The 18,627-nt window shown below is 47.4% G+C and overlaps 1 protein-coding gene across 1 annotated transcript in view; it reads left to right on the plus strand.

The window, feature by feature from the left end:
- Nucleotides 1–18,627, plus strand: part of LOC144736311 (glycine receptor subunit alphaZ1-like) — a 174,056-nt gene that overhangs the window by 143,716 nt on the left and 11,713 nt on the right. The window contains exons 8-9 of the mRNA XM_078618959.1: nt 690–904; nt 10,414–10,560. Of these exons, the coding sequence (XP_078475085.1) occupies nt 690–904; nt 10,414–10,560 (362 nt within the window). The remainder of the gene's footprint in view (nt 1–689; nt 905–10,413; nt 10,561–18,627) is intronic.

The following is an 18,627-nucleotide window of genomic DNA, read 5'->3' on the forward strand; positions in this document are numbered from 1 at the left end:
AGGCAGTAATGTCATCTCCGGCAGTTAACCCATGCCATTTGGGACTGTCCCGTGACCTCCTGTCAGCAAGCATTCAACACTTCAAGCGGCCTCAATGCACACCTTTCTTGGCACAAGGCACTTTATGAATCTTAAGTAGAATGGAATGGAATCTCCTTCAACTGCGGCTGCGGCTGTTGTTGTTGTTGTTAATGTTGCAGTATTCTAGTCGCGAGGTGTATCACGTCTTCCGGGTGCAGTGCTCTCAATGCTGTGCCTGAACTTTTGATGTCTCGCTGATGGCCTGCGAAGGAGGATGGGGGATTTAAAGGAGCGCCGCGGTGGCTAGGAGATGTTAACTTCCTCGCCTGGTATCCATGAAGTCGTGGGTTCGATCCCGGCCCTGACGTCTGTATGTTTGGAGTTTGCGTGTCTCTCTCTCCCCGTAGCCGTGGGGATTTTTCTCCGGGTCCTCCGGTTTTTTTTCCCCCTCCACGTTGAGAATCAACGTCGCGTTTTTAGAGCATTTTGGGCTGCTGTAAATTTCCATGCGATGATGACAACCCACTTCGTTGAGCTGTGATAACCAGGTCGCTTCTGAAAAAAAGTTATATTGTAGCTCGGTAAAATAAAAGAACATAGTTTACATCGTTTTATACTTTTAGTTTAAAACCAAGAATGTTTCCGTGGGCACCTGTTCGCCTCTCCAGGGAAGTTCACCTGCATCGAAGCGAAGTTTCACCTGGAGCGGCAGATGGGCTACTACCTGATCCAGATGTACATTCCGAGCCTGCTCATCGTAATCCTCTCCTGGGTCTCCTTCTGGATCAACATGGACGCGGCTCCGGCGCGCGTGGCGCTGGGCATCACCACGGTGCTCACCATGACGACGCAGAGCTCGGGCTCGCGAGCCTCCCTGCCCAAGGTACGACGCAGCGATCGCTCGCAAAGACACGGACAGACGTCTGTGTGTGTGTGTGTGTCTCTCCGGGGAATGGCGGTGTAGCGGTGAGTGCGCTATGAACCCGGCGACCCGAGTTCGATTCCCGCTCACGTCCCAACATCGGTGACGATTATCTGAACCGGTGCTGGGCCTCCCCTAGGTCGACTCAGCCTCAAATGAGTACCTGGTGCGATGTGTAAACATCGCCAGTGGGGAGACAAAGGCGGCCGGGCGTGGTGTTGGACGCCCACCCCCTCGTGTGCCGTGCCGGCCTTCATAGGTGCTCGCTAACAGCACTTGCCCCTACAGTCTGTTAAGGCTATACGGGGGATCTTTATCTTTGTGTGTCCCTCCAGGGAGCGGCGGTGTAGCGGTGAGTGCGCTATGAACCCGGCGACCCGAGTTCGATTCCCGCTCACGTCCCAACATCGGTGACGATTATCTGAACCGGTTCTGGGCCTCCCCTAGGTCGACTCAGCCTCAAATGAGCACCTGCTGCGGTGTGTAAACATCGCCAGTGGGAAGACAAAGGCGGCCGGAACGTGGTGCTGGCCACCCACCCCCATATGTGCTGAGCCGACCTTCATAGGTATAGGCTATACGGGGGACCTTTGTCTTTGTGGGGTGGGGGGGAGGGGTAGCGGCCGTGTAGCGGCTAACGCGCACGGCACTACAAACGCCGCTCACCCGAGTTCGGTTCCAGCGCATGACTTAAAAACACGGCGGCGAATATCTGGACCGGTGCTGGGTCTCCCCTAGGTCGAGTCAGCCTTGACCCGTTCCCATTCCGATGATGTACAGGCACGTAGACAAGTGCCATCGGAATGGAATCGGAAGAAAAAGAAAAATCACGTAAACTTTTATCGGTACCGCGGCTCCCGCAAGGCGACCGCGGGATGGTGCGTGGCACAGTTTGATGCCAGCTATCGTCACCGCTACGCCACCTCTCTCAATACAATTAAGGGGCCGTCCATAAATGACGTCACGCGCCTAGGGGAGGGGGGGGGGCTCAGACATTTGTGACGATGTGTGACGAAGGGGGGAGAGGGTTGAGAAATGTGACGTCACATCAAGATGCGCAACTTTAAATACATATAGACAACACCTTCTACTTAATTAAATAGACCTTTTAATAAATGTTTTCTCCTACAACATCAGAGTGCAGCGCCACATTAAATACGCACTACAATGACAATAGTTTAAAGCGAATTGAAGCATTTTTTTGGGGGGGGAGGTGGGGCAGAGCTTTGTGACGTCATATTTGCGGGGGGGGTCTGACTTTTTGTGACGCCGTGTGACGAGGGGGGGGGGGGGTCAAAAATCGTCCAAAATCGCGTGACGTCATTTATGGACGGTCCCCAACGCCGAACCGGCTTGCAGCCGATCCGAGATTCAGTGGTTAACGGGGACAGCCCCGCCCCCCCCCCCCCCACAAGCCGGCAAAACTTCCAGCCACGGTCTCGGAACGGGAAAGGGGTTATCGAGTGTCCGGTGCTCACAGCATTTGCCGCAAGAATCTCTGTGGGCTACACGTGGGGGGGGGGGTGGGGCGGTCAGAGGGACAAAGACAAAGATCCCCCGTGTAGCCTTTACAGACTGTTGGCGCAAGTGCTGTTAGCGAGCACCTATGAAAGGCCGGAACGGCACACGAGGGGGTGGGTGGCCAGCACCACGCCCGGCCGCCTTTGTCTCCCCACTGGCGATGTTTACACACAGGTACTCATTTGAGGCTGAGTCGACCTAGGGGAGGCCCAGGACCGGTTCAGATAAACGTCACCGGTGTTGGCCGTGAGCGGGAGTCGAATTCGGGTCGCCGGGTTCGTAGCGCGGCGTGGCGCTAACCACTGCACCACCGCTCCCACGCGCAAACTAACACGCGCACACGCACGCACACACACGCACAGACACGCGCACACGCGCACACACGCACGCTTACTCCCAAGGCATCGTCGCAGCTGCCTGGGGTGTTTTTTTTTTTAATCTTCTCACGACTTTTGACGGGGAGAAAACATCTCTGCATGAAACAGTCATCGGCGGCGTCGTCCGTGGAGAATATTGGTGACGAAATAAATGAGCAGACAAATGCACGCCTCCGAACTCGCGTCAAGAATAATGGTATTTTGTTTGCAACAAAAAACATTTAGCCACCGCAGCCTCCCTTCTGGGAGTGCATAAAGTCAAGTGGCGTTTGTCTAACGCTAGCAAAACTCTGGACTGGCTTTGACATTTATTGTTTCATCAGCACAGTCTCAAACTATTTTTCTTATTTTTTTTAAAATATAACTGTTTTATTTTTCGATTTAGAGCTTTCGTGACTGCAGGGATTCATCTTCTTGGTTCTTTCGGTAAAGTCACGTAGAATGGAAATAATAAAATAATAAAAATAAAACATAATAAAATAATTCTCACGACGTTTCGGCCACAACGCAAGCAGCCGACAGACCTGTTCTTCACCTGAGGACGGCTGCTTGTGTTGTGGCCGAAACGTCGTGAGAATTATTTTATTATGTTTTATGTTTATTATTTTATTATTTCTATTCTACGTGACTTTACCGAAACGACCAAGAAGATAACTGTTTTTTTTTTACCAGGTAAGGCCCATTGACCTCATACAGCTGTTCTTCAGAAACGACCTGGCCACAATTGATAGCTCAGTAAAGTGGCTTATCACGTGGAAATGTAGAGCAGGCCTCCTTGAACCAATGCTGCTGACTTGCCAGATGTTTGTAGGCCAGGATGCTCTATATTATAAAAAGATCCTAATCATTGACATCGTTGTATGTATGTAAATGTTGAACTTCTTTTGTACCGTACTTAGCCAACCATGCTAATTGGATGACGCTGGTGATTATATCGTGTTGCGTATTATTGAGTTTTGTATTAAACTGGGACCCATATCTTTCACTTTTGTTAGTTTTCAGTTTCATTTATTAGGTGTAGCCCTGTGAGCCATTCGGCTCTTGAATCGGGTGCAACCGCAACAAACAAAAACATGAACAAGAAACATCTTAAAGTGACTAAGTGCAAACAGAAAAATCCAGGAAAAATCAGCAAAGTCTTCCAGAAAAAGCCACCGTATATCAACGCTGTGTGCAAAAATCCCAGTGGGATGCAAGTCAAACAATAACAACCATAAGACAATTTAGATTAAAGTCATCAGTCTTACTCTGTACTACAACAAACAAACATGGCTAAACCAAAACGTTTTCGAAATCACCAAACTAAAGCTATAAAAGCAATGTAACAGTGATCATAGGAACTGTGCATAATAAAGTTTTTTGGGTTAGATCGCGTTATTTATAAATGTGTCGTAACCCTCCACCACCCGACACGGCCAATCAGCAAAAACGTGTCACGTTGACAAAAGACAAATAGTTCACTACTTTAGCCCACCGGTGTGTTGAAGAGTGAATCAACATCGTTTACAATTTTTGAGTAGTACGACGTTTCGCTGGTAATTGCATCCAGCATCATCGGGCAATTCGCCTATAATATATGATAGCTCACCAGGATCAAGCAAGCCTGACTCTGCTGATGAGGCACTGACTGTCGGAAACCGATTCAAGGTTTGCTTGTGTTGTTGCACCAGTGCTGCTGAAATTGACGCACTCCCAGAAGGCCGTGTGTCTTATGGGATGTGAAAAACCAAATACATTTGCTTTCAAGTCGATGGGCTATTTTGTCTTCAAATAAACTATTGATTATTCATGATTTTAAACGCAGCTTGCAACATTCATTTTGTCGGATTTGTTTTTCCCTCCACCTCTCGATGCTTCATTATTAATTTACAAATTTCTGTTGTTGTTTTTGTTTTTTGCTAATCCATTATTTAAAGTGCTTAAGCTTTTGAAAACTTACATTCAAAAGTGCCATGTCGTCACATGTGGCAAAAAATAACTCCCCTATTGCGTTCGTAACATCTGCCTGGACAAATTGGAAGGGCCGTAGCCTGTGGCCTGTGCCCACGTTGCCACATCACAGGCCCACACCTCCGATTAGCACTGTTGACTACGCACGTGCGAAAGGATTTCAATGTAAATTTAGACTTTAAACTTTCGTGACTGCAGGAATTCATATTCTTGGTTCTTTCGGTAAAGTCACGTAGATGTGACTTTACCGAAAGAAACAAGAATATTAATTTCTGCCCATAGACTCAACACTGCCCATAGACTCAACACTGCTTATAGACTCAACACTACCCATAGACTCAACATTGTCCATAGACTAACACTGCCCATAGACTCAACACTGCCCATAAACTCAACACTACCCATAGACTAACACTGCCCATAGACTCAACACTGCCCATAGACTAACACTGCCCATAGACTCAACACTGCCCATAGACTCAACACTGCCCATAGACTCAACACTACCCATAGACTCAACACTGCACCATAGACTCAACACTGCACCATAGACTCAACACTGCCCATAGACTCAACACTACCCATAGACTCAACACTGCCCATAGACTCAACACTGCACCATAGACTCAACACTGCCCATAGACTCAACACTGCCCATAGACTCAACACTGCACCTCCGATTAGCACGGCTGACTACGTACGGTGCGAAAGACGTTCAACACACACAAATATATGCATCTCACTGCGTGTGCGTATCTTTTACATCGTTTCTTACGGGGGAATTGTTCTCGCCTAACGCGTTTTCGCCCAACGCGGCACTTGTCAGGAACGCATCTTAATCACAGTTAAACGAGGTATCGCTCCAGATCGATAATCGCTGTGCAGCAGCAATAATAACAGCAATGATCCTGCAAGCTCACATGCCTCGGCCGCGTAGTTGTACACATGTATGCTGAACTTCTTTCGCACCGTACGTAGCCAACCATGGCTTCTTAAACCTTCCAGACCGAATATTTCCGTTCAGCCAGTCAATCCCTCCCTCCATCCTCCAATGGGTCTCCTCTGCCCCCCTCCCCCTCCCCCCAATTCGCTCTTAAATTTCTCCGGCCTGAGCCGTTCATCCCATTCAGCCAATCGGCGCATTCCGCTCACGCCCCACGAATCCAGCGAGCCCCAGGCAGGCAGCTAATCGCGCGTCGAGGTCGCCGTCTGAACTCGACAGCAATTAACCCCCTTGGCAGCTGACCAATGGGTGACGGCGGCTATTAACGGCAGGGCTGTCGGCTTGCGCTGAACGCGACGGCAGATGCAGTCAGTTAATGCGGTTCGCTTTTGCATGAACCGTCACGCAAGTTACGTACGGTCAAATTTTGACTTTAAAATTTCGTGACTGCAGGAATTCATATTCCTTTGGTTCTTTCGGTAAAGTCGCGTAGATAGAAAAATTTATAAAAAATATATAATAAAAAAATTAAAAGAGGGTCATCATCTCCGCCTGATGACGACCCGCTTGTGTTGTGATCAAAACGTCGTTTTAAATTGTAATTTTTTTTAAATTTTTTATTAATTTTATCTTCAATCTACGTGACTTTACTGAAAGAACCAAAGGAATATGCACAGCCACTTGAACTCTCAATCATTACGGTTCGCCAGTTTACGAGCGCACGCATTGACATTTAAACAGCGTCAGACTTTGGAAAAATTCCGCTAAAGCGGCCGGTGCCGTTCAAGCAACCCTCCATCTCGGATGTGGGGGGGGGGCAGAGTCATCTGTGCCGTGGGAGGGTCATCATTAGCCAATTGAGTGTTCGCAACTCCACCCTCGGTGGGTTAGTGCTTGTACTACTGGCGGGGTTAACGAGAGCTGCTCTTGGGAGCAATTAGATGCCAGGTCATTTAGAAGCTGTGTCTGCTGATGACGGCTGCAGCAGCAGCAGCAGCAGAGGCAATCCATTTGTGCGCGCGTCCCAGGTTGAGTTTAATTAGCATCCCCGCAGACTCAGCTATTTTGCGCCTTTTTATCCGCGAATTTCAAACGTCTGTCATCGCTCGGTGTTAATTGCGAGCACGGGACGTAGGGGGATTGCATGCTGTTACAAACAAACTTAGCGAGGCTGTTTTCGCAATTGCCAGTGTTGTGTTGATGATGATGGTGGTGGTGGTGTCAATTGTTGACGCGAATTGTTGACATTGCTGAAGGTTTGGTTGGTTTCGATTACATTTCGGATGATCGGTAGCTTGTGTGTATCCTTCCTGACGTGTTAGGCGTATGAGAAATTTGATCTGATTGTTTCACTGAGGTTTTATTGAAAATGTAATATAAAAAAAGAAAATCGCAGTAAAATAACTGCAAGCTTTTAACAAAACGAAAAAAAAAATACTTCAAATTAAAATGTTCGCGTTTTCCGACACACGGCACACTTCAAACAAGAAACCTCCTGTCCGGCGTAACAGCTCGTACAGGTCCTTAATTACAGAGCCTATCCTTGGAATTGGCCATTTTCCTCTTGTATGGTAGGTTCAGTATTGAGCCTATGGCTTGTGTTGAGTCTATGGGCAGCGTTGAGTCTATGGGTAATGTTGAGTCTATGGGTAGTGTAAGTCTATGGGTAGTGTTAGTCTATGGGCAGTGTTCACTCTATGGGCAGTGTTAGTCTATGGGTAGTGTTGAGTCTATGGGCAGTGTTGAGTCTATGGGCAGTGTTGAGTCTATGGGTAGTGTTGAGTCTATGGGCAGTGTTGAGTCTATGGGCAGTATGTAAGTATGTTGAACTTCTTTCGCGCCGCACGTAGGATAGCAAAAACAAAAAGCAGTGCTCAAGAAAACGGTTGCCTTTGTTCTGCCAAGGGCATAACATCATTCGCGGGCCATACAAAATAAAATTTATGTTGCTATGAAAAAAGCTGCTAGATTTATTGAATTTCCAGTCGTGCGGTTGCCTGGGCAGGGCCAGACAAAATGATTTTGCGGGCCTTATACGGCCCCCCGGGCCGGACGTTCACCACCCCGAGATTATTTAAAAGTGCATATCTCCAATGGCTTCCTCATATCGGAAGGGAAGAGCATTCCCTTCCGATATGAGCGCGTCTGAAAGCACCGCGATGCGGTGACCACCATCTTTGTTCGATGGCTGAGCCAAAAGCCGCTGCTACTGCGAGGATGATCGGAATTCGCGTGACGATGGCTTATGTCCCTTGACGGGATTCCAATGAGGGGTGCGGAACAGGTGGAGGGTTGGGTGGTAGTGGCTAACACATGGGGAATTAAAGATCTGCACTTGGTAATTCAGGGGGATCTCATGCAATTAACAAGATGGTTGTCCCAGAGGTTCTGGGCCCTGTATTTATGTCTTTAAACCGGTTGAATATGTACTATTATTCAGCACTACAGCCATCATTGAGTCTGTCACTGCCCGGCTTCTTCCATGTACCCTTCTTCCAAGAGGTGCCACGGTGGCGAGGTGTTATCTCCCTCGCCTGCCACGCAGGAGGTCGTGGGTTCGATCCTGATCCTGACGCATGCTATATATTTGGAGTTGGCGTGTTCCCCCCATGGTCGCGTGGATTTTTTTCTCCGGTCAAAATCGTAATTAACGAATTTATTTTTGGCGACTCCGACCCACCTGGCGCGGATCATTCTGTTGTCATGTCGTCCGAGCGCAGCAGCTAGGACGAATGCGCAGAAGAAATAAAACTTTGTAACTTTGATCAGCGCATCGTGTAGAGCTCGTCGAGAGGAATAGATCGCCGTATCGCTCGCCTTCAACAGACGTAAAACGACGTCGCAACGCAGTTCATGCGAGAGCCGGCGGCTTATGGGACCCCGGGGTCACCGCCATCAGGTTCAAATGTCCACATGACAAGGATGAGCCCCTTCGTTGAGATGTCAGTTGTGGCCAGGTCGCTTCTGCGAAAAGAAGCTAATAGCTCAGTGGGCCTTACCTGGTAAAATGAATGAATATACAGGTAGGGATAGGTGCACAGTGATGACATCGCCTTGCTCTATTTGTGTTTATTGTTGTCCTTCCACCGCACCTCCGAGTAGCACGGTTGGCTATGTGCGGTGTGAAAGAAGCTCAATGTGCGCACGTTGACACGAGGAAACGTCGCGATTCTGGCAGTCGCCCGTTGACGACGACGCTGGTTGCCGTAGTCGCCAGCGACGACGTGAAGCGCCTTTTAGGGGCCGTCCATTAATGACGTCACGCACCTGGGGGGGTGGGGGGGCGGTTAGACATTTGTGACCATGTGTGACAAGGGGGGGGGGGGGGGGTTAGAGAAATGTGACGTCACATTAAAATGCGCAACTTTAAATAAATATGGACAACACGTTCTACTTAATTCAATTGACTTTTTAATAAATGTTTTCTCCTACAACATCAGAGTGCAGCGCCACATTAAATATGCACTAGAATGACAATAGTTTAAAGCGATTTCAAGCATGTTTTTTTTTTCAAAATGGAGATATGGTTTGGGGGGGGGGGGGGCAGAGCTTTGTGACGTCATATTTGAGGGGGGGGGGGGTCTGACTTTTTGTTACGCCGTGTGACGAGGAGGGGGGGGGGGGTAAAAAATTGTCCAAAATCGCGTGACGTAATTTTTTTTTGTGGGGTTTGCTCTCTGAACACAACCAGGGGTGCTGAAGTGCAAGCGACATTCGCGACGGCGGATACGTTGCAGAGACGCAAATTTTGCGGATGATGTTGGCCTACGACAAACCATCTTTTTAATGAATTACGTGAAATAAATACGTAAATAAGCTATTAAATAGATGGAACTTATCATAGGAAACCTCTTCTCGCATCACATTCTCCCTCGTCACTTTATCTCTCATCACTTTATCTCTCGTCACTTTATCTCTCATCACTTTATCTCTCACCACTTTATCTCTCGTCACTTTATCTCTCATCACTTCATCTCATCACTTAATCTCATCACTTTATCTCTCGTCACTTTATCTCTCGTCACTTTATCTCGCTTCGATTTCTTTCCCTCTGTCTCTCTTGATGCAACAGTCGTCGTGTAGAGTTCCAGATGCGATTCGCGGTCAGCCTAAATCGCGGATAGCAAGTTCGCGAATAACGAGGGAATAGTGTCGCCCCGCACTACGCAACCCCCCCCCCCCTCCGTATCTCCTCCGTGGCTCCCCCCCCCCCCTCTGATTTATATAGCGTCTTGTTTCACTGTAGCTCTCTTACCCATTCCAGCAGTTGCTTCTGGCTGTGGTGGTCCCACCTGATGACGAGCACTTGTGTTGCGCCCGAAACGTCGTGATTTAATTTATTTTATTTTGTATTTTATTTTAATTTTTTTACTATTATTATTTTTTATTACCTACGTGACTTTACCGAAAGAACCAAAGAGTATGAATAGTGTCGTAACAAATTTGCACGTTTTGTTCGCGCGGCAAACCCTTGCTTGATCGGCCGCGTCGGGTGGAGGTGGGCAGTAGGACGCGCCTACACTTACGCGACACGATCCGACACCGCAAAACCGTCAATAATATTGCTCCACGTTCAACCGCGCGTCGTGTAGTTCCGAGCGGCGGATAAGGTGCGCGCGTTCATTGCACGACGCCCTTCCCCTGTCCCCCCCTCTCCCACGTCGCGCGCGTGCGTGCAGGTGTCGTACGTGAAGGCCATCGACATCTGGATGGCCGTGTGCCTGCTGTTTGTGTTCTCGGCGCTGCTGGAGTACGCTGCCGTCAACTTCGTGTCTCGCCAGCACAAGGAGATGCTGCGTATTCGCCGCCGCAAGAGGAGGAATCCGGTGAGCGGGGCGGTGGGGGGGGGACGCTGCACCGGGACGCGGGACGCTGGATGGGGCATGGTGGAAAGGGGACGGTGGATATGGGATGGTGGATGGGGCATGGTGGAAAGGGGACGGTGGATATGGGACGCTGGATGGGAGATGGATAGATATGGGATGGTGGACGGGGCATGGTGGAAAGAGGTCGGTGGATATGGGATGGTGGACGGGGCATGGTGGATGGGGAACAGTGGACAGGGGACGGTGGATATGGGATGGTGGACGGGGCATGGTGGAAAGGGGACGGTGGATATGGGATGGTGGACGAGGGATGGTGGATGGGGAACGGTGGAAAGGGGATGGTGGATATGGGATGGTGGATATGGGATGGTGGACGGGGAACGGTGGAAAGGGGAACGGTGGAAAGGGGACGGTGGATATGGGATGGTGGAAAGGGGACGGTGGATATGGGATGGTGGACGGGGGATGGTGGACGGGAGATGGTGGAAAGGGGACGGTGGATATGGGATGGTGGACGGGGGATGGTGGAAAGGGGACGGTGGATATGGGATGGTGGATAGGGGATGGTGGAAAGGGGATGGTGGATATGGGATGGTGGATAGGGGATGGTGGAAAGGGGACGGTGGATATGGGATGGTGGATATGGGATGGTGGAAAGGGGACAGTGGATAGGGGATGGTGGACGGGGGATGGTGGAAAGGGGACGGTGGATATGGGATGGTGGACGGGGGACGGTGGATATGGGATGGTGGATATGGGATGGTGGACGGGGGATGGTAGAAAGGGGACGGTGGATATGGGATGGTGGATATGGGACGGTGGACAGGGGATGGTGGATGGGGAACGGTGGACATGGAACGGTGGACATGGAACGGTGGACATGGAACGGTGGACATGGGAAGGTGGACATGGAACGGTGGATATGGAACGGTGGACATGGAACGGTGGACATGGGAAGGTGGACATGGGAAGGTGGACATGGGACGGTGGATATGGGACGGTGGATGGTGGACGCTAGACGGTGAATGCGAGAAGCCGGACTTCGCCGGGATGGTGCTTTGGGTGGCAGATTCTTGCGCCAGAAAAGGCGCCCCCCGTCTTTAGGCAAAAATAAAACTTCTTCTTGACTTCACCGGCATCCCGAGAAGGGGATGGTTCTTTCTCGACTCTGACGGCTATATATTTGGAGTTTGCGTGTCTCTCTTCCCGTGATCGTGTGGATTTTTCTCCGGGTCCTCTTGTTTTTCCCTCCGAATTTAGAATCAACATCACGCGTTTAGAGTACTTGGCCACTATACATTTCCACGCTTTGATAAGCGACTTCGTTGAGTGATCATTTGTGGCCAGGTCGCTTCTGAAAAATAGATTTTTAGTAGCTCAGTGGGCCGTACCTGGTAAAATAAAAATGTATTTGCCTCGTAGTTTAAAGAATGGAATACCGCCGATGGCGCTGTAAAAGAATCGTGGGGAACACAGACGGACAGTGTCGGGGAGAAACAATCGTGCCGTACACTTGTGAATATTAAGAACTACAGAGAATTAAGTCGGTAAATTTCGATTTAAAGCTTTCGTGACTGCAGGGATTCATCTTCTTGGTTTCTTTCGGTAAAGTCACGTAGAAGGGAAGTAATAAAATAATAAAAATAAAACATAATAAAATACAATTCGCACGACGTTTCGGCCACAACGCAAGCAGCCGTCCTCAGGTGAAGAACAGGTCTGCTGGGGAGACAGCGTCATTCAGACGTCATTCAGACGCTGTCTCCCCGACAGACCTGTTCTTCACCTGAGGACGGCTGCTTGCGTTGTGGCCGAAACGTCGTGCGAATTGTATTTTATTATGTTTTATTTTTATTATTTTATTACTTCCCTTCTACGTGACTTTACCGAAAGAACCAAGAAGAAGTCGGTAAATGACAGTTTAACACGTAGGAGGCTTTTGCCACCAATATTCAAAGTAAAGGTTTTTTTGGGTTAGATGGCTGAAATATTAATGTGTTGTTAAACCCGCCACCACTCGGCACGGCCAATTAGTAAGGTTCGTCACGTAAACAAAACTTGCAAATGAGTGACCCCTTCAGCACACTGTGTTGGGAGAGTAAATCCACGACGAATTAATTTGAGTTTTCGAATTGTAAATGTTGATTTTTGCTCCGATTTAAAATCAGAATCTTTATTTATACTCGAGGAATCCGATGAGCTATGAAGCTCTTTTTCAGAGATGTCCAATAGGGGCGGGTAAGAACGCTGCAACAACCACCAGTGTAATAAGTAATATTAAAAAAGAAACTTTCTTAAAAACACGCTTTAATGAAATGTACCGTACTATCTTCTTGGTTCTTTCGGTAAAGTCACGTAGAAGGGAAGTAATAAAATAATAAAAATAAAACATATTAAAATAATTCCCCTTCTACGTGACTTTACCGAAAGAACCGAGAAGATGAATCCCTGCAGTCACGAAAGCTTTGAGAATTATTTTAGAATGTTTTATTTTTATTATTTTATTATTTCCCTTCTACGTGACTTTACCGAAAGAACCGAGAAGATGAATCCCTGCAGTCACGAAAGCTTTACATCGAAATGTAGCGTCCTAGTAATGGAAGAACTCCACGACTCCAGGAAGTGTCCCCGAAGCTTGGCATAACATTAGAGGCCGTGGTGATTTACAGCCAACGTGAGTTGAGCGTGGACAATTAGACCCAAGCCGAAACATAACATATAAAAAGTAATGTTAAAAAATACATGCCATTTATTTTTAATGTTAGAATATAGTATTGTCACGAGTATGACATAAGTACACCAAGTTTGCAGTCGATACCACATTGGGAAGTGGGTACAAATTTAATTATAAGATTTGAGGATACAACAACAGAGAGAGTGAGTTAATGAAAAGCGTGTAGTGATAATAAAAATCACGACAGGAGTGCAAAGTAGAGGAAATGGAAACACAAATCACTGACAAAAAAATTTCCAAATAAAATTTCAATTAATTCTACCTTACCAGGTAAAGCCCACTGAGCCACCAGCTTCTTTTGAACCCTGACCTTCTGTTCCAAGTACTTGCCGTATCTTGGGGGCGTGGCGGCGTGAGTAGTGAGCGATGTGGGCGACTGTGTGTGTGTGTGTGTGTTGAACTGCTGTGTGTGTGTGTGTTGAACTGCTGTGTGTGTGTGTGTTGAACTGCTGTGTGTGTGTGTTGAACTGCTGTATGTGTGTGGTGTGTGTGTGTTGAACTGCTGTGTGTGTGTGTTGAACTGCTGTATGTGTGTGGTGTGTGTGTGTTGAACTGTGTGTGTGTGTGTTGAACTACTGTGTGTGTGTGTGTTGAACTACTGTGTGTGTGTTGAACTGCTGTGTGTGTGTGTGTTGAACTACTGTGTGTGTGTGTTGAACTGCTGTGTGTGTGTGTTGAACTGCTGTGTGTGTGTGTTGAACTACTGTGTGTGTGTTGAACTACTGTGTGTGTGTTGAACAGCTGTGTGTGTGTGTGTTGAACTACTGTGTGTGTGTGTTGAACTGCTGTGTGTGTGTGTGTTGAACTGCTGTGTGTGTGTGTTGAACTACTGTGTGTGTGTGTTGAACTGCTGTGTGTGTGTGTGTGTTGAACTGATGTGTGTGTGTGTGTTGAACTACTGTGTGTGTGTGTGTTGAACTACTGTGTGTGTGTGTGTGTTGAACTGCTGTGTGTGTGTGTTGAACTGCTGTGTGTGTGTGTGTGTTGAACTACTGTGTGTGTGTGTGTTGAACTGCTGTGTGTGTGTGTGTTGAACTGCTGTGTTGTGTGTGTGTTTTGAACTGCTGTGTTGTGTGTGTGTTGAACTGCTGTGTTGTGTGTGTGTTGAACAGCTGTGTGTGTGTGTGTTGAACAGCTGTGTGTGTGTGTGTTGATCTGCTGTGTGTGTGTGTGTGTGTTGAACTGCTGTGTGTGTGTGTGTGTTGAACTTCTGCTGTGTGTGTGTGTGTTGAACAGCTGTGTGTGTGTTGAACTGCTGTGTGTGTGCTGAACTGCTGTGTGTGTGTGTGTGTTGAACTGCTGTGTGTGTGTGTGTGTTGAACTGCTGCTGTGTGTGTGTGTGTTGAACAGCTGTGTGTGTGTGTTGAACTGCTGTGTGTGTGTTGAACCGCTGTGTGTGTGTTGAACCGCTGTGTGTGTGTTGAACCGCTGTGTGTGTGTGTTGAACTGCTGTTTGTGTGTTGAACTGGTGTGAATGTGTGCTGAACTGCTGTGTGTGTGTTGAACTGCTGTGTGTGTGTTGACCTGCTTTGTGTGTTGAACTGCTGTGTGTGTGTGTGTTGAACTGCTGTGTATGTGTGTTGAACTGCTGTGTGTGTGTGTGTTGAACTGTGTGTGTGTGTGTGTTGAACTGCTGTGTGTGTGTGTTGAGCTACTGTGTGTGTGTGTGTTGAACTGATGTGTGTGTGTGTTGAACTACTGTGTGTGTGTGTGTTGAACTGCTGTGTGTGTGTGTTGAACTGCTGTGTGTGTGTGTGTGTGTTGAACTACTGTGTGTGTGTGTGTTGAACTGCTGTGTGTGTGTGTTGAACTACTGTGTGTGTGTGTGTGTGTTGAACTGCTGTGTGTGTGTGTTGAACTGTTGTGTGTGTGTTGAACTGTTGTGTGTGTTGAACTACTGTGTGTGTGTGTGTGTTGAACTGATGTGTGTGTGTGTTGAACTACTGTGTGTGTGTGTGTGTGTTGAACTACTGTGTGTGTGTGTTGAACTGCTGTGTGTGTGTGTGTGTTGAACTGTTGTGTGTGTGTGTGTTGAACTATTGTGTGTGTGTGTTCAACTGCTGTGTGTGTGTGTGTTGAACTGCTGTGTGTGTGTGTTGAACTGCTGTGTGTGTGTGTGTTGAACTGCTGTGTGTGTGTGTGTTGAACTGCTGTGTGTGTGTGTGTTGAACTACTGTGTGTGTGTGTGTGTGAACTGCTGTGTGTGTGTGTTGAACTACTGTGTGGGTGTGTGTTGAACTGCTGTGTGTGTGTTGAACTGCTGTGTGTGTGTGTGTGTTGAACTACTGTGTGTGTGTGTGTTGAACTGCTGTGTGTGTGTGTGTGTGTTGAACTGCTGTGTGTGTGTTGAACTGCTCTGTGTGTGTGTTGAACTGGTGTGTGTGTGTTGAACTGCTGTGTGTGTGTGTTGAACTACTGTGTGTGTGTGTGTTGAACTGTGTGTGTGTGTGTGTTGAACTGGTGTGTGTGTGTGTTGAACTGCTGTGTGTGTGTGTTGAACTGCTGTGTGTGTGTGTGTGTGTTGAACTGCTGTGTGTGTGTTGAACTGATGTGTGTGTGTTGAACTACTGTGTTGTGTGTGTGTTGAACTACTGAATATGTGTGTTGAACTGCTGTGTGTGTGTTGAACTGATGTGTGTGTGTGTGTTGAACTACTGTGTTGTGTGTGTGTTGAACTACTGTGTTGTGTGTGTGTTGAACTGCTGTGTGTGTGTGTGTTGAATTGCTGTGTGTGTGTTGAATTGCTGTGTGTGTGTTGAACTACTGTGTGTGTGTGTGTTGAACTGCTGTGTGTGTGTTGAACTGCTGTGTGTGTGTGTGTGGTGAACTACTGTGTGTGTGTGTGTGTTGAACTACTGTGTGTGTGTGTTGAACTGCTGTGTGTGTGTTTGTTGAACTGCTGTGTGTGTGTGTTGAACTGCTGTGTGTGTGTGTTGAACTGCTGTGTGTGTGTGTGGAACACACTGTGTGTGTGTGTTGAACCGCTGTGTGTGTGTTGAACTGCTGTGTGTGTGTGTTGAACTGCTCTGCTGCTGCTGCTGTTGAGCGATGCGGGTGACCGCTGTTTCAAGCGAGCGTGGGAGAAGTCGTCGCTTTTGTCGAATGCATCTCGTACTGGCAGCGGAGAACGAGTCTAAAAGTGTTCGTTTGAAACAACGAATTTTGATGTCATCTGCTGTTTTTTTTATTCCCCCCCCCGCCTCCTTTTTAAATCCACGTTGCATTCCGGGTTCTTTTAATGACGATTTCCCGCACCTCCGATTGGCACGGTTGATTACGTACGGTGCGAAAGAAGTTCAACGTACGCACAGACGTACATCTCAAGGAGGTTTTTTTTTCAATTTATCCAGTGTGAAATATTTTAATCGATAAAATAACAAGCCACTTGGTTCAGCTATCATTTGTGATAGTCAGCTTGCTTCTGTAAAAAGAGAGCCATGTTAGCTGGTAAAATAGAAATAAAATAGGTTGATAGTTTAGTTTTAATTATAAGCCTCGAGAGGGCTGGTCCAGGTGAAATATTTGAATCGAAAAAAAATATTTTCACGTTAATATTTTTCTCAGGTGGAGAACAGACTCTGTCTTCTCGACAGACTTGTTCTCCACCTGAGGACGGCTGCTTGCGTTGTGGCCGAAACGTCGTGAGAATTATTTTATTATTTTTTTATTTTTATTATTATTTCCATTCTACGTGACTCTACCGAAAGAACCAAGAAGATGAATCCCTGCAGTCACGAAAGCTTTAGATCGAAAAGTTAATATTTTTTTCACATATGAACACACACTGCGAGTAAAGACAATTGCCTCTTGTTTTTACTCCCAAGCAGCCTTTGCTGCTTTGGCTCCTGGGCGCGTCAATGTCAGTCGGGGGGACGTTTTGTTTCGTGAACGCAGCTGCGGCTCTGCGTGGAAGTACGCGGGTCGCCTCGCTCGCAAGCTGCGACTCTGCGTCCCATTTCATTTGCAGCCACCGATCATTTTGACGGTGCCAGGTTTTTATTTTTAACGTAATGTTTTGTTTGTTTCGCCGAATGTGCTGCCGCGTTTTTTTTCTTTCGCAAAGGACACACTCTCTCGTAATGGGATTACACGCGCACACACGCGCTTACGAATTGAAAAAAAACTCCCCATAAACACTCAGATTAAATGTTCTTTGTCCAGAAATGTTGTGTGAGCGTGGCGAAGGAGTGGACGGATTCATACGCTTAGGTTTTTTCGGTAAAGTCACAGCAATCGTGCTGTGACGGTTCCACTTGAAGACGGAAGCTTGCGTTGCCTCCGAAACGTCGTGATTTTTATTTAGCCAATGCGTAGCCAGACGGTTATTCAAATGTAAGCCAATGTATCCTACTCCCAGGTTTTTTTTCGGTAAAGTCAGGTAGGTAAAAAATAAAATTAAAATTAATAAAAGTAATAATAGAAATAAAATAATAAATCACGACGTTTCGGAGGCAACACAAGTCTCTTGATACAGTAAATCTGGCTGTGACGTTCCCACCTGATGACGAAGACTTGTGTTGCCTCCGAAACGTCGTGATTTATTATTTATTTTATTTCAATTATTACTTTTATTAATTTTTATTTTATTTTTTACCTACCTGACTTTACCGAAAAAAAACCTGGGAGTATGAATCCTTGCAGTCACGAAAGCCTCAAATCTAGAAGTGGACCGATTGCCAGGGGATATTAGCGAGCCGCTCCGTGCCGTGCCGTGCCCTGCTGGAAGCTTGTGTTGCCTCCGAAACGTCGTGATTTATTATTTTATTTCTATTATTTCTTATATTATTTTTAATAATAAATCTTTTATAATTTATTTATTTTTACTTACGTGACTTTACTGAAAAAAAACCTGGGAGTATGAATCCTTGCATTCACGAAAGCCTCAAATCTAGAAGTGGACCGATTGCCAGGGGATATTAGCGAGCCGCGCCGTGCCGCGCCGTGCCCTGCCGTGTGAACGTGCCCCTCGTCGTATATTTCTCTCGCCGACGTGGCCCTGCAAATTCTCAAGAGGCGACGCTCGAGTGGTTTACCTTTAATTACCCATTTTTTTAATTAAAGGGCTGCAGAGTAGGCGATCGGTCGGGCGACGTGGGGGAGAGGGATGATGATTGATCGGGTCTCTGTCCGCTTGCCAGTTCGGCGGCTGACCGCTCTCAACTCCGGGTGGCCCGTGTGAATTGATGCGGCTAATGGAACCAAAAGAGACACGGGAGCCGGCTTGCAATGTTGTTGTTGTTGTTGCTGCGGATAATTCCACCGTATTTGCGAGCGCGCTGGGCCCTTTTTCTGCTGCACTGCGAAATGTTAAATTTACGCCGTTGCTTTTTTTT

Source organism: Lampetra planeri, chromosome 60, assembly GCF_965212315.1.
Source record: "Lampetra planeri chromosome 60, kcLamPlan1.2.h2, whole genome shotgun sequence".
NCBI lineage: Eukaryota > Metazoa > Chordata > Hyperoartia > Petromyzontiformes > Petromyzontidae > Lampetra > Lampetra planeri.